The sequence below is a fragment of the Cololabis saira genome, chromosome 22, assembly GCF_033807715.1.
Source record: "Cololabis saira isolate AMF1-May2022 chromosome 22, fColSai1.1, whole genome shotgun sequence".
Classification (NCBI taxonomy): domain Eukaryota; kingdom Metazoa; phylum Chordata; class Actinopteri; order Beloniformes; family Belonidae; genus Cololabis; species Cololabis saira.
Window position 1 is genome coordinate 9,186,253 of NC_084608.1, and position 27,963 is coordinate 9,214,215.

The 27,963-nt window shown below is 39.5% G+C and overlaps 2 protein-coding genes across 7 annotated transcripts; one reads left to right on the forward strand and one right to left on the reverse strand.

The window, feature by feature from the left end:
* Nucleotides 1–1,623: 1,623 nt before the first annotated feature.
* On the reverse strand, nucleotides 1,624–17,925 carry snx16 (sorting nexin 16). Of its 5 annotated transcripts, XR_009770828.1 has the most exons (10): nucleotides 17,793–17,925; nucleotides 16,000–16,567; nucleotides 14,332–14,418; nucleotides 10,622–10,770; nucleotides 8,056–8,125; nucleotides 7,736–7,884; nucleotides 7,522–7,644; nucleotides 5,657–5,695; nucleotides 4,814–4,858; nucleotides 4,501–4,574 (listed from the first exon to the last, which is right to left on the reverse strand). XR_009770828.1 is itself a non-coding variant. In XM_061713949.1 (9 exons), the coding sequence occupies exons 2-8, from the start codon at nucleotides 16,411–16,413 to the stop codon at nucleotides 5,677–5,679; spliced, it is 1,011 nt and encodes a 336-aa protein (XP_061569933.1). In that variant the 5' UTR covers nucleotides 16,414–16,567; nucleotides 17,793–17,925; the 3' UTR covers nucleotides 1,624–4,574; nucleotides 5,657–5,676. The 5 variants fall into 5 exon arrangements, 3 of the variants coding, with proteins under 3 accessions (XP_061569933.1, XP_061569931.1, XP_061569932.1); XM_061713949.1 differs by lacking the exon at nucleotides 4,814–4,858 and having other exon boundaries at nucleotides 1,624–4,574; XM_061713947.1 differs by lacking the exon at nucleotides 5,657–5,695 and having other exon boundaries at nucleotides 1,626–4,574.
* Nucleotides 17,926–20,613: 2,688 nt separating this feature from the next.
* Nucleotides 20,614–27,963, forward strand: LOC133423673 (leukocyte elastase inhibitor-like). 2 transcript variants are annotated; one of them, XM_061713946.1, is made up of 10 exons: nucleotides 20,614–20,697; nucleotides 22,630–22,717; nucleotides 23,512–23,693; nucleotides 23,767–23,907; nucleotides 24,214–24,331; nucleotides 25,450–25,592; nucleotides 26,535–26,612; nucleotides 26,738–26,827; nucleotides 26,904–27,078; nucleotides 27,285–27,963. In XM_061713946.1, exons 3-10 carry the CDS (start codon nucleotides 23,517–23,519, stop codon nucleotides 27,509–27,511), a joined length of 1,149 nt encoding a protein of 382 aa, XP_061569930.1. In that variant the 5' UTR covers nucleotides 20,614–20,697; nucleotides 22,630–22,717; nucleotides 23,512–23,516; the 3' UTR covers nucleotides 27,512–27,963. The 2 variants fall into 2 exon arrangements, with proteins under 2 accessions (XP_061569930.1, XP_061569929.1); XM_061713945.1 differs by lacking the exon at nucleotides 22,630–22,717 and having other exon boundaries at nucleotides 20,627–20,697.

Below are 27,963 nucleotides of genomic sequence, written 5' to 3' on the forward strand. Positions count from 1 at the left end.
AAAAACTATCCAGTTAAATTGCTCCATCCAGATAGAGTGAATTTGGTTGTGGTTGTTTCAGATGTTCTTGTCCAGTTTTGTTCTTACATCCGTTCCCTCAGATTCCTGCAACTAAACTTGGATGTACATTCCAATAAAGGTTAGGATAAATGATAACATGCCTCTGAAGTTTGACTTTTTGCACCATTACAATACTTATAGGCAACTATCATCATATCTTCTGCTCTCTGAAACACATGTTAATGCTCAATAGTACACATATATGGTTCTTTAATATATTTACATTATACTAAGATGCATTCATTTTCAATGGCTTTTGTCCTTAATGGCTTTTTTCCCCCTTACATTACTTTTATACTTTAAGTAGTTTTGAAACCAGTACTTTTATACTTTTACTTGAGTAAAAAACTTGAGTTGATACTTCAACTTCTACAGGAGTATTTTTAAACTCTAGTATCTATACTTCTACCTGAGTAATGAATGTGAATACTTTTGACACCTCTGGATGCATGTGATGTTGAAGTACTCTGAGACATGATGAGGATCAATAAACAAACACTTTACAGTTGTATACCCTTAATTTGGTATCACTGAGTAGTGAAAAATATTTTTTTCCCTTTTCGCTGGGGTTTATTTTTGTTGGATGCAGAGTAAACACTGACTGCTGTTGTTTCAACTTTGAAAAAAGGGTGGAAGGTTTCAAAAAAATGTGTTTTGGCTATTCATTGTGAAAGAGAGCATATAGAGAGATATTCAAAAGCTGATCACAGGAGTAAATGAGTTCAACTTTATGCTACAAGGTTTATGGGAAGCATTTTACGACCCTGAACGTATGGAGAGGGTTGGTAATGGAACAAGATAATGACAAACATGCTCAAGCACAATTAGCAAACAGATTGGCCATAAAGTACAGAAGTAATGCTCAGCTTTCCCCCTCCAAGCAAATTCATTTGGGTCCCAAACTGCATTCAGCCCTTGAATTGAAACAGAAACATTGAGCTGTTTCTCTAAGATCATTGGTGACGTCTTTCCTACTTGGCATTGTGTTAAGATGCATTCATATCAACAAAAGGTCAAAACAGCTTTGTTTTTTTGTAAAGAGGTGGTTACATGTGCCAGTGTTAATGCATGTTTACACCTGTGTTCATCAACATGTACAGTCCCTGTCAACAAATAAATAAACTGAAGAAAAAAAAAAAAAAAATTACTTACTCTCTTGATGTCTTTGCAGTCAGTGGTGTGGGCATGCTTCGTCTCTAATACACCCCCTGTCCGCATCTATTTACATGCAGACTTTGCATTTCATACATTTTTTTTCCTCCAAAAAATAATTGCACTGCGACACATATTGTAGTGTTTCATTTGAGGTTGCATTTATGCAACTGACATGTTTCTATACACAAAAGGACCATGGTAACATACTGTACTCTGAAACAGTTCAGTTGTCAGGTTTCGGATTGAATTATCTGTAAAACCCTTCACCGATGCAGCATGTATGTAATCAGGCACGAGCAGTTAGTTGTTGTCTCACATCGTAAATAAAGAGAAAGGAGTTGATAAAGTCAACTTGTTGAACTCAGTATTTCAACCTTCATCTTATAAGAAAATACATTTTTCAAAGAATAGTCATTCACTTGTTTTTAGACCAGGATCAGCTGAAGCCACAACCAAGGCACAAACCGGACAGGATTACAGCCCATAAGAGTCCCAGAATATTAATTTAATTAATTTAAAACAATAAAATGTTTAATGGGGTACAGTCAGAAGAAAACTCAAGACAAAAACACGTTCCTTCTTCAGAATCAAGTTAAAAGTTTAAGAGGTTTCCTGCAGCTGCACCGTATAGACGGTTTATTGTTCTAAAGTCACAACTAATGATTTCCGGCATTCTCTTTTTAAACAGATCAAATCCTCTTGTTATAGCGTGATTTGAGTCCATAAAGCAACACTGTAAAAATCAAACCTGGTGCTAATTACTTGAAATCATCGTATAGGAAGCAGTTGTTACTGCGGTTATACATGTACGACACCTCCAGCTAACTGATCAAAGACTAATTTTAAGACCTGATAGGAACCAAACACATTTTTATTTGGTCCCTCAAAAGGTGTCTTTTCTTTAATAACTTTATTTATTGGTCAGTGTGCACTCATTGCTCCACAATGTTGCATTTTGGTGGGTTAAAGCTGAAAAAGAAGTGTCTTACATAGTTTTACACTTTAAACTTTTAATGAGGAAATTAAAAAAAAAACAAGGTTCTACGGCAGCGTTTCCCTTTCCTCTAAGATGACATACGATATACATTTTTTCCCATATAAAACAATAAAATCACAGGAAAGCAAAGACTTAAAAATGAGGACAAAAAACTCCTCAAAAAACCCACACATATATTTAATTATCACTCTGTCTTTAATTGTGTATTTTAAATCTTCTTTCTGATAAACATTTCTGTCTACAATGTACATTTCTGGACTATCTTCCTACACCTGGGGCATTGGTGACACTACCGGCATTAATTTACATTGTTATAGTGCAAGTGTGGGTGTATATCTGAATTAAGACTCCATCTGTGAAATATTACAAAAACAAGTCATCTTCTGTCTATTTCAAGCAACAACATGTACACAGGTGCGTTATTTGAAATAAACTTCCATATGAGGGACATCGTGGATGCGCTTCGTGTCCCCAACAAATCTATAAAGCTATTCAAACATAGAGAGAAAAGCCAAGAGAGAAATCTTCAAGGCACTTTGCAAGTGGGTTATTTAGAGTAAAGTACAGAGCATGATGGAAACTCTTTAACATATTAGATCAAAACAGAGTCAATGATCAAAAAGGCATTTGTCCATCTCAAAATAATTAAAAACATGATTCTAGCACACATGGTGTGTTGCTGTACATCCATAAAGTGCATTATCCCCTGTTCCAGGATGTGATGAGGGAATTCAACATCATCCCTACCGCCCCTCATAAACTGGCGATCAAAGAGCGAAAACTGTTTAGTTAGCATGCACCTCCACCGCGTGAAACACCTGCCGCTCGAGTGTTATTTAGGTATAAAATATGGCTTATGTAAGCGATTTGTTAACCAAGAACAGTCCTGAAGCAGCAGTCCAAGAGCTCCATCCGGGTTTACACACACCAGTAATTACTGATTTGTCTACATCTTATGTTAAATAGCAGGTACTTCATAAAAGCCAAAGATGTGGAGAGAGGAGGAATTTTCATTTCCTCAGTCTTTCAGAGTTGTGGCTCATTAGCCTGGAGTTTACAGTTTTTCAAGTAGTTAAGCTATTGAACCACCTGCGATGCCTTGACTGAAGCTGAGGGTCGTAACGACTCCGACTGAACATCTCACATGACAGAGATCACGCACTGCAGAGCGCTGTGGTTTTATCTGATGGGATTCGTCAAGACATCCAGTTCTGAAATTTCGGAGTGAAATCATCCACCTACGACACGTGTCATCACACCACGCCTCGATTCAATCTCGTCCCTACTAACAATAAAAAGCCGCCGGAGGTCTGTTTGCATTTAAATCACCCTCTACATTTCTTGGCTTAGTCTCGGTACAGTATCCTGCACGTTTTACTGGCCTTCGCAGGATTTCGTTCTGGACACAAACCAAACTTGGCACTTAACATATAAGGAGTCGTATGCTTTTAGATGCAAACTTGGACTGAAAGTGACAAAGAGTTTCCCAGGACAGAAGGTCTGCCTTCACTTGTAACAGTCAACGGCAGTAAAAAAACAAAAAACAGACTTGATATCGCCAAACTCCCTGCAAACTGACCACGACAATCCTCTAAGATACCCACCTTGTTACGAGCGTTTATCCTGAGTGAGAGTTCATTTTTACCCAGATGTATCCCAATCGCCACACGGAGGCGCTGTTTCTCTGGCCGGAGAGGTGGGATTCCTGTCACAAGGCAACAAATGTTTGCAGAGCCTCATGAGATGATGCTTCATTTTCTGTAGATTGTCGCAGTCTTGGAAAATCATTAAACCAGTTGTCTGAATCTTCAAGTTATCCATTTTTCTTTTGGTAAAAAAAAAACAAAACAAACCAAAACTTTGGCTACATAAGAGCTAGATCATATTGATCCAACTCGGCAACCTCAAGAGGAGGATCCACATAGTCTGGGGTTCTCCGTCTCAGTCTTCTGTAAGTGCCAGATGAAAACCTCATCGTGAAACAGTCTGCTTCAGTAGAAAACTTTCCCTCTTTGTTTATATATATATATATATATATAACTCTTGAGTGGGAAATGCTTCATCGGATAAAATTCTGAGAAATAAAGGTGAAACACTGGTTACTATCCCGGAGGTGGTGAGAGGAGATGTGATCTGAAGAGGGAGCTGCTCAGGCAAACCAAAGAGGAAGAAGGCGGGCGTGAAGCAGCACTCCAGCATGGGGTCAAAAGCAGAGAAGAGGAGGCGGGAAACAGGCTTGGCTGTTTAGTGCTCTGGTTTGTTGTTGAACAGCTGAGTGACCTGGATAACCGGAGGAGAGTCGCTAAGCGACGGCTTGCACCAGCAGGCGGAGGATCTCACCGGCTGAACTTCACACCTGCCGCTGGAGAGAGCCGAGACACGCGGTTAGCATTTATCACTCGTCAAGTCAAAAAACAATGCATGCAACTCAGACAGCAGCAGAACGGCTGACAGACTGAAAGAGTTAGAGAGGAATTTTAAAGGGGAGACGAAAAGAATAAATAAATAAAAAGCGGCCTTATTTCAGACCCATCAGTGCAGGGACAGCAGGAATCTAAAGTGACACTTGTGTGCTCCTTTCAAAAGTTTGGACACACCTACCCGAGAGCTGTGTCCAAACTTTTGAGTCTTGGTACTGTAAGAGCACTGAAAGAGAAAAGGAAAAACAATAAGACAGATTTTCTAAATGTAAGCACACTAACTAACACATCCAAACAAGTTCTCAGGACGAGCAGAAATCCAGAGAATAAAGGAGAGAAATCCCTGAAAACCAACACCTTAACACTGTCTGCAACGAGGAAAGCACATGTTAGTCGAACAGGATGGAGTGATGCAGCGCGGTACGGCCAAAAACATCTCAAAAGCACAGAAAACTGCAGTTCGATGAATGCACATCACAGTTGGGGTCAAGTCATTTTCAGCTCCCTCAGAATAGAAAACACCTTTTTAGAGACTCTTAAATAAAGATGTTGTGATACTTGGCTATTAAACATATTTCTGTGATTTGCAGCGATTTAATTCCAAATAAACACTGCCAATTCAAGGTGGTAAACTCTTAAAACTGTCATGAAGGCAACACTTTCATAAGAAAGGAGTGAACGAGAATAACATCTTGGTTTCCTCGTGGAGGCGGTCTGAAATTGAGCTCACCCCAGCTTCAACAAACATCCTGACTAACAGTGGACTAAAGGTAGGTCTATGTTTGCCACCCCCCAATTAAAACTTAAGACAAACATACATGTATGCGCAGCCAGTAGAGAAGGAAGAGATGCAACACTTAATCCCACATTTTACATGTGGATATTGTATTAAGACAGACATGAAAAGAAAATCCACCCATCGTTTAACAGCATCACAGGACGGGACATCTTTGTGGCACGCTAGATGGGATGCTTGTTACTCGGAAGAAGAAAACAAACCCACACGGCATTTAAGATACCTTACATGTTACGAGGTTCTTTTTGTCAGATTGGAGCAGCAGTGCTGTGAAATATTCAGGTAGAAAACAAGTAAGGAGGGAAAACATACTTAAAAGGAAACAAAAAACAGTATTCAAACCTATATTCAGACTAAAAATATCCCAGTTATAGTCATATGAAAATAAATCCTCTTTCTATTCAAAGGTTTTAGATATCAGTATAATATATATATATATATATATATATATATATATATATATATATATATATATATATATATCTTTTTTAATTGTTTCGTCCTTCCAGGTCTAAAAACTAGGTACAAACAGCTTATTATTATTATTATTATCTTTTCAGAGAGATGTTTTCCCCTGGCATTCCTTCTAAACATTTTCCTAGTACCTAGTACTAGTACTTTAATGATTCTTAATATTCGACATTGTAACTGAGGGCTTTAAAAAAAAAAAAAAAAAACTTACTTTAGCATCCCACATCTTAGGGTGAACATCTAAACTCTAAACTGTTTGCAAATAGTCTGAATAAAGCTTTACAGAATTACAGGTGGGTGCAAATGCACCTCCAAGACTATGGTTGGTGTCATGCTTCAGATCGGAAAACTACCAAAATATCTCTTGCTACAGAAGTACTCACACATGATCAATTAATTAGGTGCAGCAATGGGCTGTCTTCTTTAATCCTACAACCTCATTGTTCTCGGTAAAACCGTTAAAACGTGATCAGACTGGATTGGTGGCCCTGATGGGACCAGGTCCTCACTCTAGACTGGATCTTTCCAGACCTCTCAAAGTTTCTTCCAAAGTTCCCACTCCGGTGTTGTCCTGAGGTCTTTGTCTTATAAAATGATCCTGATGATGACAGTATTTTCACTCAGGGTTGCTCGATATTTTCATCTTCCCTTCTAGTTCAACTCATATTGTCCCCACAGAATGATCCCGAGACATCCAAAGCTCCTCTCTTCCCGGGAACAAACTCTCTCTGTTCTTACCCAAACCTAAGCAGATCCGAGCTGTACAGTGTGGCTTGCATTGGTCTTATAAACTGCAAGGCGTGAACGCGGCCTACCATGGGCTTGTTTGCTGCTGATGGCTGACTTCTGTAAGGAACTGCAGCCATCATTTATAATGACTGAGAATTTGTTGGTTTTCCATCTTAAAAAGACCATTAGCTGTGAACTAAGGTGACCGGAGCACCAATTAGGGGGAGGAATTAACTAAAAGTCAAGCTTTTGCAATAAAAAAAACCCAAAACCATTAACTGATTGTCTTACTGACTATTCAAACTTGTTAATCATGCACATCTAAAGGCTGAGTTATGGTTCTGCGTCAAAATGACGCCGTGCCTACGGCGTGTGGTACACGTCCACGCAGACCACACGCCGTCATTGACGCCGTCACTGACGTGAACCTCCCAAAAATTGTAACTACGCGTCGAGGCGACGCAGACCAAACGCAGACGGAGAGGGCTGTGATTGGTTCGCTTGGTAGCAACGCATTTCCGGTTTCCGGTTTGAAGCAGTCGTGAACTTTCAGCGCTCTTTTCTTCGTGTATATGTGATTTTTTTTCTTTTGGTTTTTTGCACAATAGTTGTCCTTATCTCTTTGATTCACTGTGACCGGAAAAAGTCGGATAAACCATTCAGGAAAAGATTGCGAATTAGCGGTCACGGGGGGTACTGCACTGCGGAGAAATGGAGTGACGGAGAAGTCCGAAGGTTCACGACGGCGTCACGGCGATGCCGTGTGGTCTGCGTTGGTTTGACGCAGAACCATAACTCAGGCTTAAGTGTCTGACACGTGCATGATTTGTGGTCATCATAAACCCTCCTACATAACTATAACCCTTCAATTCATACAGATTGGTTTCTTTTACTTGTGTTCATCAGGCATATCCTGATCGGCCTCTGCGGCGGACGACTCCACGTCCACATCGGCGCTACTCTCGCTGCCCTGAGCCGACAGGGCACACGGAGAATCCGGACTGGCACAATCCCCACTGCAACAGAGAGGCAGGTAAACCCGGTCAACAAGCTGCAACAGGTGCAGTTAGCCAACACCTGTCCTTCCCTGCATGTGCGTGTTGGCACCTGTCTATGGACTTGACGTGCTTCTCCAGCCGCAGGATGGCCTGCTCCCTCTCCGCCAGCCTCCGCTTTAGAGACGCGATCTCTTTCTGCTTCTCCAGGAGCTCCTTCTGGAGACGATAGTTGCCCTCTTCCAGAGTCTCACAGAATGCCTGGGAAGAAGGACAAAAAGGAAATGTACACCCTGTTGATAGTTGTTGAAAGGGAACAAAAAAAAAGGCAGGAATCATATTTATGGAAGCAACAATCTTCAACAAGACGGTGCCGTCACCTAGACCCACCCATGCACCTCCAGATATGTTGACGTCCACATGGACACTCACCCTGCTCTCCTCCAGACTATCAAAAGGCCCGGGCGGGTCGTCGAGACACAGAAACTCTCTTACCGCCAGGCTGTGGAGGACAACGGGAGTATTAACATGATGGTTGTTTTGAGCAACTCAGTGAACCATGAAATGGAAAAAGAGAAAAAAAAAATCAATTTTCTGTCTGGTTCATAAAACAAACCCCATTTCCAGAGAAAATGATCTGCACTCTCACAAAAACCTTTAACAGAAATACGTTAATTTGTCCGAGCCTCTAATTAATAAAAACAAACAGATCAATTTTCTGTGTGGTCACTGACCAACTCTGTCATATAAAGAGAATATCAACAAATACGGAATTTGAAAGCAGCATATAAACTCAAAGTAAGAGATGCAAAGAGAGAGAATGTGTATTTTATTCAGCAGTGACGTGACGGAAATTTAAACTAAACATATCTTCAGTTTTCTTGTCTTTGTTAATATTTTTCTATTGATGTTTGAATTGTTCATTTATAAAAAGCAGAAATATCATATTTAATATATGCTTCTATTAAAAAAAAGGTGTTTAAATAAAAGTTGTGTTTATTTCCATTTTAATTCTGCTTATGATGCATTAAGTGTCAATTGTCAAGTCAAATATTTTTAGTACCTCATTTCTACATTTGCTCTAATTTCAGTTTGTTATACAGACCACTAGTTTTTAAAGTAGGGGTAAATCATTTCCTGCAGGTAGGCAGAGTAGTTTCAAAGAATGTGAACATTACAGTCAAGGAGTGACACTAGTGATACGACGTGAGAAGGAAATTTAGAGGTTGTTCTGCCTGCTGAAAGATGTCGTTCCTCCTTCTTCTCCTTGTAACCAACATTCTGGCACTAAGTTTGGTCTCAAACAGAAATCCACCGCAAAGCAGCCTAGTCACAGGAACAGTTTTTATATCTTTCAGAGATTAAACTCTCATAAAAGCAGAGTCAGCTGACTCACATGTGAACATACAGTGGGAGAACAAGTATTTGATACACTGCTGGTTTTTCTGCACTCACAAACCATATGAGTCTGTAATTTGTATCATAGGTACTCTTCAACGGTGAGTGACAGAATCTAAAAAAAAAATCCAGAAAATCACATTGTATGATTTTTAAATAATTAATTAGCATTTTATTGCATGACAGAAGTATCTGATCACCTACCAACCAGTAAGAAATTCAGCTCTCCCAGACCTGTTAGTTCTTCTTTAAGAAGCCTCCTGGTCTCCTCTCACTACCTGTATTACTGCACTTGTTTGAACTTGACACCTGTATAAAAATAAACCTGTCCACACACAATCAAAACAAACTCCAACCTCTCCCCAATGGCCAAGACCAGAGAGCTGTGTAATGGCTTTAGGGATACTATTGTAGACCTGCACAAGGCTGGTGAGAAGGCAACAACTGTTGGTTCAATTGTAAGAAAATGGAAGAAGTTCAAGATGACGGTCAATCTCCCTCGGCGTGGGGCTCCATGCAAGATCTCACCATCACCAATGATCAGGAGGAAGGTTAGGGACCGGCCCAGAACTACACGGCAGGACCTGGTCAATGCCCTGAAGAGAGCTGGGACCACAGTCTTAAAGAAAACCATCAGTAACACACTACGCCGTCATGGATTCAAATCCTGCAGTGCCAGACGTGTCTCCCTGCTCAAGCCAGGCCCGTCTGAAGTTTGCCAGCGACCATTAAGCCTGAATTATGGTTCTGCGTCAAACCAACGCAGAGCACACGCCGTCGCCATGACGCCGTTGTGAACTATTGTGCAAGAAAACAAAAAAAAACAAAACAAAAAAATCACACATACACGAAGAAAAGAGCGCTGAAAGTTCACTACTGCTTCAAACCGGAAACCGGAAATGCGTTGCTTCCAAGTGAATCAATCACAGCCCTCTCGGACTGCGTTTGGTCTGCGTCGCCTCGACGCGTAGTTACAATTTTCGGGAGGTGCACGTCAGTGACGGCGTGTGGTCTGCGTCGACGCAAACCACACGCCGTAGGCACGGCGTCGTTTTGACGCAGAACTATAACTCAAGCTTTAGGATGATCCAGAGGAGAAATGGGGGAATGTCATGTGGTCTGATGAGACGAAAAATAGAGCTTTTGGGGCTAAACTCCACTCGCCGTGTTTGGAGGAAGAAGGACGAGTCAGAGCATTGAAGATGGGTCGTGGCTGGGTCTTCCAGCATGACAACGACCCGAAACAGAGCCAGGGCAACTAAGAAGTGGCTCCGTAAAAGAAGCATGTCAAGGTCCTGGAGTGGCCTAGCCAGTTTCCAGACCTGGACCCAATAGAAAACCCTTGGAGGGAGCTGAAAGTCCGTATGGCCCAATGACAGCCCCAAAACCTAAAGGATCTATATGGAGGAATGGGCCAAAATCCCCAGACTTCTACAGGCTTTGCAAATGGGAAAATCTCTAGATCGGCAGCGTATCAAACACCTATTCTCCCCACTGTCAATGTGTTTGAATAATTACATTTTAAAAAGCTGTTTACACAAAAAGAGGCAGAATAACTAGATTTTACTGAATAAAACTGCTGGGTAACTGTGTGACATACCAGTTAGCGATGTCCTTATGCGCAACCAAATTTTGCAGAAAAGCCTGTAGACCCAGTTGTCTGTCCTCCAAGAAGTCGCTGTCATAGTTGTCTTTAAACCACCTTTTAGGAGGCAGCGAGAGGCGGAAACCAGGAAACATTTCTTTTAGCTGAAATAAAGAAACACACACAGACGGATGATGGACAAAATGTTTTAAATTATAACATCAGTAGAACAGATCAACAGTTAAATGTCCATGACTAATGTGGACATAAGACAAACAGCAAAACATTAGAGACTGAGGCCTTTAATCAGCTCCTGTGATACAGGCTCTGACACACCAGTCCGCCCTCCTCTAACCCATCACTACACTAATCCTTCACGCAAATCACTTGTGTGTTATCAGAATAACCGGGACATTTTTGTCATAGAATAATTGAAAGTAAAATAAAGTCACATGGAAAAGAAAGAAACTACAAGAGTAACCCTTCTTTCTTTATAAAGTTGTATATATATAGTATGTGAAAATATTAAAATTAAATAAATACAACCTCAGATGAACAACGACATCTGACACCATCTCTCCCTTTATATATTTAAAATAAAGTAAAGTAAAATAAAGAAGCTGTATTATAAAAGCTAAGCACAAGGTTATTGATTCTGTAGGAAACAAGGGCGCAGGTTTGATTAAATATTATTCAAAAGTGGGACAAGTGTCAAGACAGTTCGCACTCTTTCCAGGACTGGTGTCCTAGAAAGTTCACTTTAAAGTTGGAAAGTGCAGTTTTCAGAGAAATTACTAAATACATACATAAAAAATGAAAATTTAAGACCCGAAACACAAGAGCTACAGCTCAGACTCAACAAGCCTCAGCTAGTATGTTAATTACAGTTAGAAAACAACTAAACCCGTTTGGTTTGTTTAGTTTGTTCAACATCAAAATGAACCACGAGATCTTTTGAATGAGGTCCAAAACAGAAATGTTTCGCCATAATGCAAATCTTCACACCCGATTCACACCAAATATAGCAAGTAAGCCCAAACACGCAGGTGTAAAAGCTTGACCGGAGGTAAAATGGGACTTGGGTCAAGCAACAGACCAATGACCTGAGGCGCAGCAGCAAAACTAAAACACAAAGAAAAGAATCGAGCTTTTGCTTCGGTAGATAAAAGTCAAACCTCAACCCGATGTTAAGGCTGTGGTCAACATCTGCACTTCAGCTGTGTTTAAACAAATTCCTGCAAACCTCAATCAACTGATGGGAACAAATTCCTCCAACGTGCAAGGCTGATACCTTTATGGACAACACTTGTTTAGTATGTATGATGTTCATTTGGGATTTTATTCACCAAATTTGTATAAAGCAATAATGATGAGATTGTATTTTCGTATCTCCTGACACATAAACCTTAAAACTGAGTCTGTATTTTCTTTTTCACATGACTTTACGTCTCTGATAAGACGATGACGTAGCAACATGAATCAGAGGTTATGCATGAAACTCCCTTTCTTCACAAACAGCCCCACAGCCATGAGAGCTGAGAACACAAATATGCACCGCCACTAAGGGGGTATTATCCTTCGCTTCATGAACAGCTTTGACTTGAATAGGAGGAACTGGACCTGCCCAAAAAAACTAAACAAAAAAAAACAGACAGCATCTGAAATTTCATCTACACTCCTACAGAACCTCAGAGGGTTCAAGAATGGATTCGACACAAAAACTCAAAAAAGTTTCTAGGGTGTTTTCTCATCACAGAAAGGCTTGGCAACATATAATCAGCCTTGGGAGAAACTGTTCTAATGATGTAACCTGAGGTCAGTTTACTCAGTAAGAGGTAGAATGTGTGTGTGTTTGCATGTATGAACACCTTCTTGTTTTCACACGTGGTGGAATGAGATATGAACACAAACATGATGAAGGCAGACTGGGAGAAGGTCAAACTAGCACACAAACATGTTTGGTGCCAGTATCCAGTGGACAAAGTGTTGTTTTGGAAATATGATCATATGTAAACTACTGCACAGTAAGTATGACTGTTTTTGTTTTTCTCTCTCTCGCTCTCTCCAAAACATTTAGTTAGGTTTACAGTTAAGTTCATTCAAAGCACATACTTTCTTAAATAATTGAAACAAAAAAGAAAAAAGGTGTTTCTCCCTCTGGAGAGGGAGGGCAGTTTGGATGGAAGTGCCAGCTTAACAGGCTCATGCATGTCTCAATATGCAGTCCAAGCAGCTTCAGGTATTCTCTTAGGCCAAACTGCAAGTCTTATGCTCAATTTGGATATTTTCCTCAGATCCAGAGAACTGACCCGCATGAAGACGATAACAAAGAGGCAAAGGCAACAGAGTGGAACTATGGCAGGGATAAACAGTGACAAATGTCGACGCAGATTGACGTAAAAGTCGCATCAAATCCGGCATGGCTGTTCACACTGCGGCCACATTGAAGAAAAAAAAAAAAATCCTGGGTCTGATTGGTATATCTGGTCAGGTGCGTGTTCGCACTACTCCTGAAGAAGTCTGACCTGGTCACTTGACATCCCAAAAACATCTTAATTGGGCCACTTTTGTCTGCAGTCTGAACAGGCCCTTAGTTACCTGGATTACTTTTTATTTTGTGTGCATGATAAAATCTAAAAAAAGAAGAAGCAGATATGCAGAGGATGAAGCAGATGGAAAAGGCATCTGCTGGAACGAATTACTGGTCCTGATGCAACACCTCCAATCCTTACAGTTTAAAGTTAACAAATCCCAAACAGCTACTGTCGTTAAGTGCAATATTGTAAATAAATATGAAACATAATTACCTGCAGTCTTTTTTTTGGTGCAGAATTATCAAAATAAACATGTTTCTATCATAGGTTATATATGTAATCAAAAATGCTTTCTTTTTCTTTTAACCCTTAATAAAAAAACTCTTTAAGTTTAAGTGCAAGCAAAACAGGCTTAGTGTTTAACTTGTCCAACTCTTACAGCATGCACATAAAGACACTATACTGAAAGTTATAACGCAGAGAGAACACAGGATCATCATGATAGAGCATAAAAAAGCAACTACTCAAAATTCACCTTACCATAGCATCAACTTTCAAATTAATAAGACAGAAAGAAATACCTTAATATTGACACCCATGTGCAGAGACTTCTAAAATACACTAAAAAGAACATTTTTTTAAACAGTTTAACATGCAGTTAACAAAGCATAACTTAAGAGTTTCTATGTAGATACGTCAAAGGAAAAGGGGAGAGTAAGATTGGATATAGGGCATTTTCATCTCCCTTTTTCCCCCCCTCTTGCCTGCTGCAGCATTTATATAAACTCAGAAAAATGTGCATTTCTTTTTACAGGGTGTTATTGTTTTACTGGCTTGCACATGTCAAATGTCACCTCATTGTTTTTCTGGATTAGGCTCCTTCGTGGTGTAATTTCCAAATAAATAGCCTTGACATTTTCTGCTTCTGTAATCTGTGACCAAACCTCCTTTCCTAAAACCACAAAAGAGCCGATCACCCAGTTGGCTCGAGCCTGTTAGCTGTCTGAGAACAGCAGGCTTCTTTGTGTGACTCTAAATCATTTCCACTGTGCACCCAAAAACAGGAGAAAGGCACGCTGAACAGCTGATAAACTGTCTGCAACATCAAAGGAAGGCAACAAAACTGAACTTAAGCATCCTGAGTCTCCCTCTATATCTAATGTCATGTACACATAAAACACTGCAACCCACCTTGTCATTGAGTCTGGAGAAGTCTGTATACCTTCTAAAAACCACCCAGCTCTCATCTGGGGTGTTCCTGACCAGGACCTTATAGACCTGTGAAAAAAAGCAAAAGTAAAAGAAAACCCTCTTTAAGACTGCTAATACGCTCTTGCACCTTTTGGAGTGATCATGGGTATTTGATATTTGTAAGGGATATTGCTCGACGAGGTGTACATTATCAGAAATATATGGACGACGCGGGCGCGTGAACCGTCCTCTGCTTTGTGTCGGACGGTTTGCCTCCGCGAAGTCCATATATTTCTGATAATGGACACCTCAAAGGGCATATCCCGCTTATACCACGGTCACTTACCAAAAAACATAAATATTAAATAAGTTATTCATGCTTTAATGTGTTTTCAGTTGAAATCATTAATTTTATAACAAGCCACAGCTGAGTGGACTATTTAATCTCTCGTCTGCAGCCGTTGTAACCTGGTAAGTTACAAAGTTTTTTAACAAGCCATAACTCAGTTTCCTTGGTAACAGGAGATATTCTAGTCCGCTCAGCTCCGCTCGGCTATTTTCGTTTCTCTCCTCTTCTGCATCCCAGTCATCAAAATTTTTAAATTCACCAAATAAATAAAAATCAATTACAAAATCACTCATGTTGCCATCCTGCGGTAGCCGGCTCTTCTTCTCTAAATCTCCGTTGCCGTGGTTACCAACTGGCAGTTGATCCAGCGCAATGATATTAAAGTTATCAGGCAATTTGACCGAACTTGTTTTCTAGGTGTAGGTTATCACTTTTAATGTACACCTGCCAGCCAATCAGAATGGAGTAATCACACAGGCCGTGGTATAAAACATTTTAACAACCAAAATTCCCACAAGTCACACTAGTGACAGTGGTAAGTACTATCAAGGCACCAGTCAATATGCCTGTTTTTTATCTTATTGGCTCTAACGGTATCAGCATATATTGATTGCTGAAATTGACTGAAATACAAATACATATATCTTTTTTCCATTCAGTACATACACAGTCTTGAAAAGGTTTTTTCTAGTTTTCTTTACGTTTATATTTGGATGGGAAGGTGCAGGGCAGTAAATGTACAATAAAGTGGCCAGTGAGTGAAGGAATATTGAGAACCCCCTTTTTCCCTCATCAGTAAGTACACTATGAAAATGCCGTCACTGGGAAGCATGCTGCTGAGGTTTTTTTACACGGACAGTAAAGTAAGCAACAAAACAAAACAACTGATTAAGTAATGACAACCAACATATGAGGAAAAAAATGTAACTCTACACTTAAAGCAGCATCACCTTGCTGAGCATCCTCAATGTTATGCCAAAAAAAAGAGGAGCAAAACATAAAAAAACTGGCAAGCAGATTCACGCTGCCTTTTTTATGTGTAGGCACTGTGACATAATGTGCTCTTTGTAATGTTGTGGTACAGTATAATTGTAAACAATTCTCAGTTTACTCTGTCTTTAACATTATATATAATGTCCCAGATTTTAGTTATGTGACTTATCCCTCTTATAAGATTACTGAAGTGCGACTTGTCTTATCATTTTTATTAATAAAAGTATCTTATGTCTTGATAGACTGATTAATACATTAACAATCCAACTGTATTATTTAATCAGCATGGACATTGGATCAGGTTGCCAGATTTTTCAGGTTCATACCGTAAACTTTGCTCTCTCCTCCATGACCTCATACCCCAGCACTGTGGGGGTGATGGGCCTCTCCTCCACTTGGTGGCTCCCTGCAGGATCCGATATGGACCGAGGGCAGCATGAGTACTCCACAGAGGGTTCCAACACCCCGTTCACCCTGGCCCGTGTCATGGAGCTCTGCAGGGGCGGGGGTGTCCGGCTGCGGTTCGCTCTGTCCAAGCAGCGTGACTGATGCTGAGAGTCTAATCCTCCGCATCCTCCATCGCGTTCCTCCCCGGCCACCCTGGCAACGGGAGACGAGGATTCTGAGCTGCTGGAGACGCTTCCAAGCGACGCGGCTCTCTGTGGCCGTCTCAACTTATTGCCACCACCTGAAAAGGTTCTCTTCATGGGAACTGGAACAGGCACAAAGGGTGATGTCATCTTCCTGAGCGGTGAGCTCCGGCTCTGCCACTGCACTTGTCAATAAGGCTTTTCACACCAACACAATGACGTTGCCTTACTTCAGTAGTGTTGTGTGACGATGAGGTGTAGAGGTAATGTTCAGCAGGAGGAGCTCATGCCCACTCTGAAGATCCTGTAGGAAAGATCAATGAAATGTTGCTGATGATCTAAATTTAAAAACAAGCCTCAAGTAAACTGATGCAAATGCTAAATAATTTACCCATCAACATCATTTATATGGGCTGAGGATTTAGTGACCATTACGAGCCAGATTTTACTTTTATTTTTTAATGACTTTGTCTGTTAGGTATTAAAAGATATGGAAAGTATGAACACTGTAATTACTGCCATCTGATTGTGCTAAAGTCTAACCTGTCCTGAACCTGAGATCTGCAAACTACATGAACACAAAGTTTCAGAAAAAGCTGCACTTTGCTGTATGTGTGTGTGTGTGTGTGTGTATATATATATATATATATATATATATATATATATATATATATATATATATATATATATATAAATAAACATATAATGCCATCCTAAGTCCAGGGGCATCCAAACACATGTACACAATCGTAAATAAACATGACTCGACTCGGCCATTGTTCCACCTGTTTTGGTGACATGGACATGATAAGGTATCAAGGAAACGACAACTTTAACGTTTTTGTCAATTTTCAAGTTGCATTTTTAACTTCAACTGAAAAATATGTATTCGGCGTTTTGCAAATACATATTTGTGATAAAAGTAATTGCGATAACAGACGTGCTTTTACGAGCCTAAAGCCTGAATTATGGTTCTGCGTTAAATCGACGCAGAACCTACGCCGTAGCGTACGTGTCCCTAAGCCGTAGGTTCTGCCTCGGTGTAACGCGGACCATAAATCAGCCTTAAACCTGATTAGTGATGTATCCGCCTGGTCTACGTTGCCTCGCCTCAAACCAGGTAACATTAATACACAAATATATTGAGAGGGCAGCGATAACAGACAATATTGCTGCTTTTTAGGATAGGTATAAAAAAAACGTTTTTTTTTTCATTTTAACAGCTAACATTAGCTGACACTATAGTCAGAAAAACTAAACCCAAACAAATGTAGTAAACTTAGATTTGGCTGCAATAGATAGCCGGTTAAAACAAATCTTTCGCGCCGAATTAGATATAATTTTTTAGTATATCACCGAAAGCAATAATTAGCTCTTTCTGGCGAGGATTTAGTGAATAAAGAACAAATGAAAGTGAAATCCCGGAGTTTTTGAGGGGAGTCCGGCGCGTGTCGCCCCTCTAGCTAGCAGCTCCGCCGGGCAGCATGGGGGCACGGAGAGGACGCGAGTGCACATTACTGTTGGATTACCCTTAAAGTCCTGTTATCCTTCCCTTCTGAAGTTTGAGTTCCCTCCAGAGTGAAAGGACCCCCGTTTTCTTGCTGATTCTTCACCGCGGTCTTCGCTTGCCCTTTCCTGTTAGCCGGTTCAGGTTAATCTCAGACAACAGCGGCTGCGATGCAGGGCGGCGGCCGCTAGAGGGCGCTGCGGCGCTCACCTCTGATAAATATACATGTCGCAGTGAAGGGACATACTAGAGACAAGGCATTATTTATACACTGAAAAAAATAAATCTAAGCGCATGTAAATATAACATATTTAAATCTGTGATATTAACAATTAAAAATTACGTTTGTTGCTTTACATGAATACATCTAGTTTTGAACTTAATCTGCATTTGTTTTAAAAACAAGACATTGTGCATTTTTTCCTTATCAAGCAGTATTTATATAACATTTACTTTTCCTTTAACAATTTTAATCTATTGGGCAGATTGACCAACGTTTAGATGAAAAATGCTTTATTTGTTTAAATAGAACACCACAAATTAAGGCAACTTTTTCGCATGAGATTTTTATGTAGATCAAGAAAGACTAGTCTTTGTATAAACTACTTCATTTTTAGTATGTACAAAATTAATTTGCAAGTAAAGTCAACTTAATTTTTGCAAGTAAAGTCAATTAAATTTTTTTGTCTTTTTTTCATTTTTTTCTTTTTTTCCTTTTTTCCTTTCTTTCTTTCTTTTTCTTCTCTTTTTTTCTCTTTTTTTCCCTTTTTTTCTTCTTTTTTCTTTTTTTTTCTTTTTAAAGTGAACTTAATTTTGATAAATAAAGTAAACTTAACACAATTAAGTTGACTGTACTTGCAAAATGTATTATTTACAAACAAAAAAATGAAGTATTTTATACAAAGATTAGTCTTTCTTGATCTACATAATACTCTCATGCAAAAAGTTGCCTTAATTTTTTTAAGTAGATCAAGCACAATATTTGTATCAGTGTAGATTTAAAGGAATTCAGACCAAATAAACATATGTATATTATAACTGTATATGCATCTGAGCTTTATGAACTGGATCCCATAGTAGCTAGTTCCTTAGAAATTGCCATCCAATGATTACTTTATGTTTTTTTGTTTTTTTTTGTCTTGTTTCTTTGTGGGGGCTGAAACATATACATTTCAGTTCTGCCAGATCAACGGGATGTTTTCAACTATTTTTTTCTCATGTTTGTTGAGTGAACAAACATCAACAAGACACAGTGATGCGGTCACTAAAGATCACAATACCTTTTGAAAATTGAATCACTGGTGATTCAATTTTCACCACCCTCTGGTCATCCCGCTGCTGCTTCCACCTGCCTGCTGTGTGCTGTTGACGTCCCCGACCCCCCCAGTCTGGCCTTCGGCAGGAGGGTCCCCCCTTATGATCCTGGTCCTGCTCAAGGTTTCTACCTCCTAAAGGGGAGTTTTTCCTTGCCACTGTTTGGCTTAAGGTTTTTCTCCCACTAGGGGAGTTTTTACCTGCCATTGTTTATGTAATAATTGCTCGGGGGTTTATGTTCTGGGGCTCTGGAAAGCGTCTAGACTTTAGAGACAACATCTGTTGTATTAGACGCTATACAAATAAAGTTGAATTGAATTGAATTGAATTGAATTGAATTGATTGATTTTACAGTTACTGGCATCTGTAATACTTGACAAGACATGGTCCCACTTATACTGATGGCTGATAGCTCTCAGGTTGTTCTGCTGTCTTTTATTAATGTCTGGGTTTGTCAAAGTTAACAAAGAAATGGCTCTGGTAGAGTTCTAGTGACCTGGATCTGATTCAGTTGACTGGAGGGTGAGTGTTTGTCAGCATGTATGTCAGTAAGAAAAGGATTTGCCTTAAAAGATGTTAATGATGAAGCTGGGCGACAACTGTAATATTTTAGATGTATACCTTGTTTAGCTTAGTTTATCAGATTTAGATTTTGAGTTGAAAGTAAGAAAACTACTGATGGAAAAAGGTGTCAATTACACACACACACACACACACACACACACACACACACACACACACACACACACACACACACACACACACACACACACACACACACACACACACACACACACACACACACACACACACACACACACGTACGTGTGTGCTGGCCTGCCTCAGAAAGCTCGGTCTTAGTCACAGGTCATGGGTCCTCCACCAGGATAATGATACACAAAGCTAAAAACAACCAAGAATGATTAAGAACAAAACATCGGGCTATTCTAAAGTGTCTTGAGCTCTGATATATTTATCATCTGTGAAAAGAGCTGAAACTTGCAGTCTGGAACAGAAACCTGTCAAACAAACCTGAGACAGCTGGAACAGTTTCTCTTGAGAAGTGGACTAAAATTGCTGTCCACAGCTGCAGAAGTCTCAGTTACACAAATCGCTTGATGTTGTTTATTTTCTGTCAACTAAATCTAAAACTTTTCAGGAAACATGAAACCTTGAAAAATTACCCTCAAATGAAGCGTGTTTCCATGGTTTTCTTTGTGTCTCACCCTAACAAAGTCAAATCAGTATATCTCTGGTTAGATACTGTACATACATTTTCTTGTTATATAAATGGGCAAAAAATGTATAGGTAAATGTAGCCTTTGTATTTCTTTGATCTCAGGAAGCAGTCCACAAACACTGGCGCATAATCTGTTACCTTGTTTTAATAAACTAAGGTGAGTCGTGTAATCAAACTGTAGTCTCGAGAAAAAAGACGTAAAATTAGCTTTTTCCGATTTTATGAATGAACTTGAACCGAACACGCTGAGGTGTGACGTCAGGATGAGTGTCATATTGCGGGCCAATCACAGCAGAGTTCAGAGAATACGGACGTTTACTGGAAATGGAATCGGTCCGTGCTTTCATTAAAAACACCAAACAAGTGTTTTCAAGTAAGTAACGTTTATTATTATTTATTATTATTTCATTCAGTCTGTAACATTATGGCTGATTTAGCTGGGCACTTCGTGAAATATATCAAAACTACACCTATGTATTTGTGGGCGGTGGCACACAAACACATGGGATGACGGAGTAAAACTTTTTATTAATATATTTGTATTATCTACAAGTAATACAACTATACATGTAAAGCACATTTTGAACGGTAATAGAGACAATAATGTAACCCGAAGTACAAGGAAGTTGTTTAAAGTGTAAATGAAAACAGAATGCAATGATTCTCAAATCTTATAAACATATATTTTATTCCCAATAAAACATAGCCTATCAGATGATATTTCATGGAAAATATTACTCGTGCGGTTCATTTGAGTGAATTGAAGCATGGTCATGTTAGAGACAGCAGTTTGAGATGATTCAAACGTTTGACATGGTGCAATTTCCTGCTGGAAGTATTTATCATCATGTACCATTCATCAGAAGATGAGTCGGCCCTGCGTGTTTTGTTTTTTTATTTTTTTTAATTTATAGTCTTTGGGTGTGGTGCTGAAGCAATGCGCAAGTTAGATTTATGTGGGTGGGGCATTTTTACCAACAAACTACGGATAGGGATCGTCAATAAATTACCAACCGACGGAAAAAAAATTCTGTTTATTATCTCCATTATCTCGATACCACGTGACCAAGTCACTAAAACCCTGAGCCGAATTTCTGCACTACACGAAATGTGAATAAAAAACAACTATTTTTGGTATATTTTAAAACGTAATCTATGTAATGACAATTTGAAGATTAATTTTCATGTTTTTTTTACACAATATCTTTCGAATCAGGTCATCTAGTGAGTCCAAATCTATGCCGAATTATAGAGCTGAAATAAAAACATAAGGCACACCTCTTAACATTGTATTTCATGACTTTTTCCATTTCATATTAATCTTCATAAAGAAAACAATGTTGTTTTTTCCACTACATTTTGAACCATGTGTTCCAGGGATAACAAATCTATGCCAAATGATAGGACTCAAACAGAAACATGTAACATTTGACTTCTTCTATTGTCTATTCATTTTTATATGGAAACATTCTTGTACCTTATACTGTATGTACCCTATTTTAGATGGCTTTCAAACCACTTTACTATTTAACCTTAAACCTGCACGTAATTATAGTACTCCAGCAGCTTTGTTATTACAGATATATTGGGTTTTTTTGTATCAATATTACTAGTTAATATTCATCTATTTTCCTTCATTTTGAGCAACAGTCTGTCAAAGAAAGAACTATACAAAAAAGAAAAAACATTCATAAAAATGACTGTCAAATAGAAGAGGTTGTCAAGTGTAATAAACATAGATGTGTCTTATTTCACTACTCAAGTACACTTTTTAATCATAGTACATCATAAAGTCAGTTAAACTTCTGGGCGGTTAAGTAGCAGAGGGGGTCGTTCAGAAGTTTTAGCTGCTTTGGTGTTAAAGAAATTAACAACAGGTGCACTTGAGGAGCAACGATGAGACGACCCCTAAAACAGGAATGGTTTTACAGGTGGAGGCAGCTTATGTCTTTCCTCCTCATCTCTTCTGAATATTTTTCACCTGTTTTGCATTTGGCTGGGGTCAGTGTCACTACTGGTAGCATGAGCTGATACTGGGACCCTACAGAGGCTGCACAGGCAGTCCAACTCCTCCAGGATGACACATCAATACGCCATTGCCAGAAAGTTTGCCGTGTCTTCCAGAAAAGTCTCAACGGCGTGGAGGAGACTCCAGGAGACAGGCAGTTACTGTAGGAGAGCTGGACAGAGCCACAGAAGATACTTAATTTATATATTTCTATGTAGTGTAGTGTGCGCATTTCATAGCCTGGACATTTGATAGTTTACCGGTAATCAATTTCTAATCTGGTCTGTGTACTTTTAGATCTGTACATTTATTAGTCTGCATAACCATTACATGTGGGACCAGTGACGTGATGCTGCCACCACCGTGCTTCTGCATAGTGGGGATGGTGAGTTCAGGCTGATGTGCAGTTCTACTTCACTGTCACATGAAGCCTTTTGTATTTAGTCCAAAAAGTTCAGCTTTGCTCTCTTCTGACCACATGTGTGTCCCCTGCATGGTTTGTGGTAAACTGCCGATGGGACTTCTTCTGTTTCTTCTTGCCACTCTACCGTAACAGCCAGATCTCTGGACTTCACGACTAACAGTTTTCCTGTGGACAGATTCAGTAGAGGTAGCTGGCCATGTCTTGGTAGATTGCGGTTGGGTCATACTCTTTCCATGTTCTTTTTTGTTTTTAAAATGTTTTTTATCCCTGATTTTTTTTGCCCGTTTTGATCACCCAGTGCTCCTACCTACCGGTAAGTCAGTCCTGGGCCTTGCTCTCCCTCTGCCAACCCCGGAGGGCCCTGCACTGAACTCAAGCCTCCTTCCTGCTCCTTCCTTCCATGTTCTGATGATGGACTGAACAGTACTCCTCGACATGTTTAAAGTCTGGGATATTTTTTTATTGCCTGACCCTGCTTTAAACATATCCACACATTTTGTCTGATCTATCTGGTGTGGTCTTTGCTTTTCATGATGCTTTTTGTTCACTAATGTTCTTTAAAAAAAACATTTGATGGCTTTACAGAACATCTGTATTTACAAACAGGTCTTACACACAGATCTGTTTTTAGTATGTATACTTTAAATACTTTATATGAATACTAAGTAGGAATACTTTTTCAAGTCACTGTGAGTGGTTTTTATGTGTATGTCTGGGTTAATAATGTTTAATACTTAATGTTTTCTGTGTATCAGACACGATGGCGTCCCCCACTCCTCTCACCAAGGCCAACGCCATCTTCTCCCTGGATTTGCTCAGAAAGCTGAGTGAGGACGACAACTCTGCAAACATCTTCTTCTCTCCCTTCAGCATCTCCTCAGCCCTGGCGATGGTGATGCTGGGAGCCAGAGGAAACACTGCAATGCAAATGTCAGAGGTGCAGTTCACACTCGGAGCAGAGCTTGTTACACTGTTAAAGGGCAGTTTTAATCAGCTGCTGCTCTCCACAGTGCTTGAACACCCGGGAATGTCAGGATGATGTCCACGCTCTGTTTAACCAACTGCTGAGTGGACTCAACAAGTCAGGGGGCTCGTTTGAGCTCAGTGTTGCCAACAGGCTGTATGGAGAGCAGTCCTTCCAGTTTCTGCAGGTGAGCGTGTTTCTGCATGTGTATTAAGGCGCTACTTTGTGAGCTTTTGTGTATTTGTATCATATTAGACATCAGAAAATCAGAAGCCTGAGCTGAGACATTTTTAAAATCTGTCTGCATGTATATTATTGGTTGGTACCATGATCTGGTAAAAACCTTTATCCATGACATATATATGCATTTGAATCTTGCAGCAGGTGTTAGTTTTCTTGCAAAAGGACAAGACTGCTAGAAAGACAGTGATGGGTGCAGTGTGAATGGACGAATGGACTCGGTACTGAAGGATAATGTCATTAAAAATTTCAGGAGTTCTTAACGGAAACCAGGAAACATTACGACGCAGAGCTGGAGTCTGTGGACTTCATAACCAGCCATCAGGAAGCCAGGATCAGAATAAACAACTGGGTGGAGAAGCAGACACAAGGTGGATCTCTCTCTCACACACACACACACACACACACACACACACACACACACACACACACACACACACACACACACACACACACACACACACACACACACACACACACACACACACACACAACCTCGTCCATCCCACACAACTTAAAAAAACATTGTATTTATTGTAGAAATCCTAAAAATAAAGCGGAAACTGATCACACTAATGAAGTTTATAAATAAATATAACCAGCAAAGATAAGATGTTTTTTTATTTCTATTCCTGAATTTAAAAATGTGCATTTATTAGAATTAATATTAACCTTGAAATGTAGTTCAGGACATGAATAAAAACCATTGATTCTTTTAAAGTGTATTGATTTACTAGTCCATCTAATAGTAAAGTCCATTTTCCCATCTTAAGTTATTTAACGCCTGGGAAATTTAAAGAACAGATGGGTCAATAAATCCTGACAGTCTTTCCATTTTATTATTTAACATCCATCCAAATGTAAACAAATACCTTTGTGATCATGTTTTCATCATTCATTGGATTGTTGGCGCTCTCTCTGTTTTAAATCCTTGGAGTGAGTGATTCACAGATATTTTACCTGGTTTTCAAACGTATATCGTTAATTGCAGTAAGAGTGCGTCCCACACAACTGTGATGAAGGAAAGTACAGGTGAGCGTCTCGACGTCAGATCAGCTCTTCATCCACAGAAGAGTCAGGATTTCCAAACGTTTCAATGATAAAGTTACTTATGCACCATGAAGTGCAAAGTGTCCTTGCATCTATCGTTTTTAAAACTTTATAACAGTTCAAACAGTTATTTTAAATAAGAAATTCTCTGTGTTGATCCTTGAAGAGACTTAAATCATGACTACTGCAACAATTAATTTCCCTTCAGGGTAAATAAAATATTTTTGAATTTAATTGAATCAGTAATTTCTTCAGCATTTACAAACGGGAAAACAAGCAGATTAGTTAGTTAAGTTTAAACTTATTAATTTATTTTAATTCATGTCATCACAGTTCCTGTTCAAAAGGCTCTGATGTTTGCAGGTTGTTGGATAGACGTGTTTGTTTCTGCACTTGGTGTTACTTGTAAATGGCTCCATGTGGATGTTATGATCACCAGGGAAAATCAGGGATGTGGTGGCTGAAGGTGTGTTGAACGAGATGTCCAGACTGGTACTGGTCAACGCCATCTACTTCAAAGGCACCTGGAATGAACCATTTCTGCCCTACAAGACGTATGATACTGACTTTAAACTCAACAAGGTAAAAGTACACATGCAACCAGGGAATGAAAACTGACTAACGTCACCAGAGTTTCTACATTTCTGTAAAACCATGAACATGAGCCAAGATCTGATAGGTCTAAGGCTGTTAATATGCTGTTAACCAGATGTGCAATTTTGAAATTGAAAAGTTGAAATTATATGAAAGATGCTCAACATCATTCAGTATAATATACATGGAGTTTTACGTTTTAGTTTAACAGCAGATTATAAAAAAAATTGACGGAATTCATTGTCAGTAAGAAGAAAGGAGGAAAATATGTGATGTTGGTTCAAATATGATGTTGCACAGCTGGTATCAATAAAGGCTCAGTATTTTTTCTCAAACATATTTTTATTGATTTTTCCCACGAAGGAAACAATAATAATGATAATATTAAGGGGATTTAAGTAGGGATGGTGCCACTGATCTGAAAATTGGTGAAGTGTTCTAAGAAAGGGGGGCCTTTCTTAGAACTTATGAAATCTTATGAAAAGTTACGTATGGAATAGTATATTTTTTCCAGATTTAGGCAGGACATAATATCCATCACCCACTGAGCGTGGGTGGGCGGAGCAGCATCCTTCCACCTCAACAGAATTGCCCGTCTGGCAAGCAGAGAGGCAAGGCTCAGTCTTTAAGGAACAAAGATGGACAGATCTCCACTTTGACAACGAGGAATTTCAGTCTCTGGAAGAATTTTAATGAAAAGGTCCAGGTCAGACAACATTTCACCGAGATGTGTCACCAGGAGCTGATAGGAAAACATGGAGGAGAGAAAACCTTTTTCAAGAGTTACTGCACACGGCTCCAGTCACCTCCAAATACATCTAAAAAGACAGATCAAAGGGGCCCGCTAGGCTGTTATCAACTAGTAATATGATGATCTGATCACTTTCTAATGCAGTTTCTCATTTAAAAGAGCTTGTTTCTTTTTTACAGAATGAAAAAAAGAAAGTAAAGATGATGACGCAGGAAACTCACGTTCCCTTTGCTTTCATCCCTGAAGTCAACTGCCAGGTAATCAAGTACACGATCAGTCACATGATGCACTAATCAATAGGTAAATCAACGACTGCACTATATACTGTACATTTGCTGGTATATTAACTTTGCTGTAATGTTTGACACGCACTGCTGGACAGATCCTGGAGATGCCTTACAAAGGGAAGGAGTTGAGCATGCTGATCTTCTTACCCAAAGATATAGAAGACGATACAACGGGTCTGGAGAAGGTAGGAGTCTAAAACACTCGTATAAATTCATGAATGCACACTGATTCATTTATTCATTGATACCTTCTCCTCTCAGCTGGAGAAACAGCTGACCTATGAGAAATTCATGGAGTGGACAGGTGAGCTGACTGTGACGCAGGTCAACGTGAGTTTGCCACGATTCAAGCTGGAGGAGACGTATGACCTGAACAGAGTCCTGACCAGCATGGGCATGGAGGACGCTTTTGATGAGGGGAAGAGCGACCTCTCCGGTGAGACACCTTGAAACACACAGTTGGACATGTATCTGCTAACAGCTGTGGAAGGGGCAACTTCTCCATGATCTATCCATTAACCTCCATTTATTTGAGGGGCAGCAACCTAAGCAGAGAGGCCCAGACCTCCCTCTCCCATCCTATTAGTATGTCAATGTCCTGTTCCCCATTTAAAAATGTATTTCTCTCCTCTTCTGTAACAGGTATGTCTGGGAACAAGGATCTGGTTCTGTCGAAAGTCACCCACAAGGCTTTTGTGGAGGTGAACGAGGAGGGAACGGAGGCTGCTGCTGCCACTTCTAGCTTTATTACACTGAAGTGTGCCACAATGATGCCATATTTCTATGCAGACCAGCCCTTCCTGTTCTTCATCCGCCACAACGCCACCATGAGCGTTCTCTTTGCTGGGCGCTTCTGCTGCCCGGTGTGAGTGAGTCAGAGTTAAAACAGCTCAACTGTAAAACCGAGACCTGTTTCTGCTTTAAAGACAAAGTTTACTCACAATGATACATGCGAGACATTTTTCTGCTCTCTGCAAACTATTTGCACTTTATAACCATTTTGGTCAATTCGTCTATTCATAACATTGCTCCTGCATGAAGTAATCTAATGATGTCATCCAAAGATAAAACATTAGTGAGATCATCATGTTCCCCCTGATTTTTCTTTTTATATTATTATTCTTTTCTCAGTTAATGTGTTTTTCTTTATTTGGTTAATTAGATTTTATTTTTACATTTTAACTATGATTTACATTATAATCCTTGACTATAATCCTGTTATAGTTTTCTTCACATTTATTTTTTCTTTTTCTTTTTACTCATTTTAGAAAATTGCACTAAATTTGAATAAAAATTATACATCAGTGTTCGTTCGAAGATA

Excerpts from the sequence above, each read along its gene's own strand:
- snx16 (XM_061713947.1), bottom strand. The coding sequence starts at position 16,413 with ATGACATCACCCTTTGTGCCTGTTCCAGTTCCCATGAAGAGAACCTTT. Across the intron at positions 14,419-15,999 it reads AGGAGAGAGCAAAGTTTACG|GTCTATAAGGTCCTGGTCAG; the intron begins GTATGAACCTGA and ends TTTTTTTCACAG. Across the intron at positions 10,771-14,331 it reads TCTCCAGACTCAATGACAAG|CTAAAAGAAATGTTTCCTGG; the intron begins GTGGGTTGCAGT and ends TCTTTATTTCAG.
- LOC133423673 (XM_061713945.1), top strand. The coding sequence starts at position 20,649 with ATGGAATCGGTCCGTGCTTTCATTAAAAACACCAAACAAGTGTTTTCA. Across the intron at positions 26,613-26,737 it reads TCCCTGAAGTCAACTGCCAG|ATCCTGGAGATGCCTTACAA; the intron begins GTAATCAAGTAC and ends ACTGCTGGACAG. Across the intron at positions 26,828-26,903 it reads ATACAACGGGTCTGGAGAAG|CTGGAGAAACAGCTGACCTA; the intron begins GTAGGAGTCTAA and ends TTCTCCTCTCAG.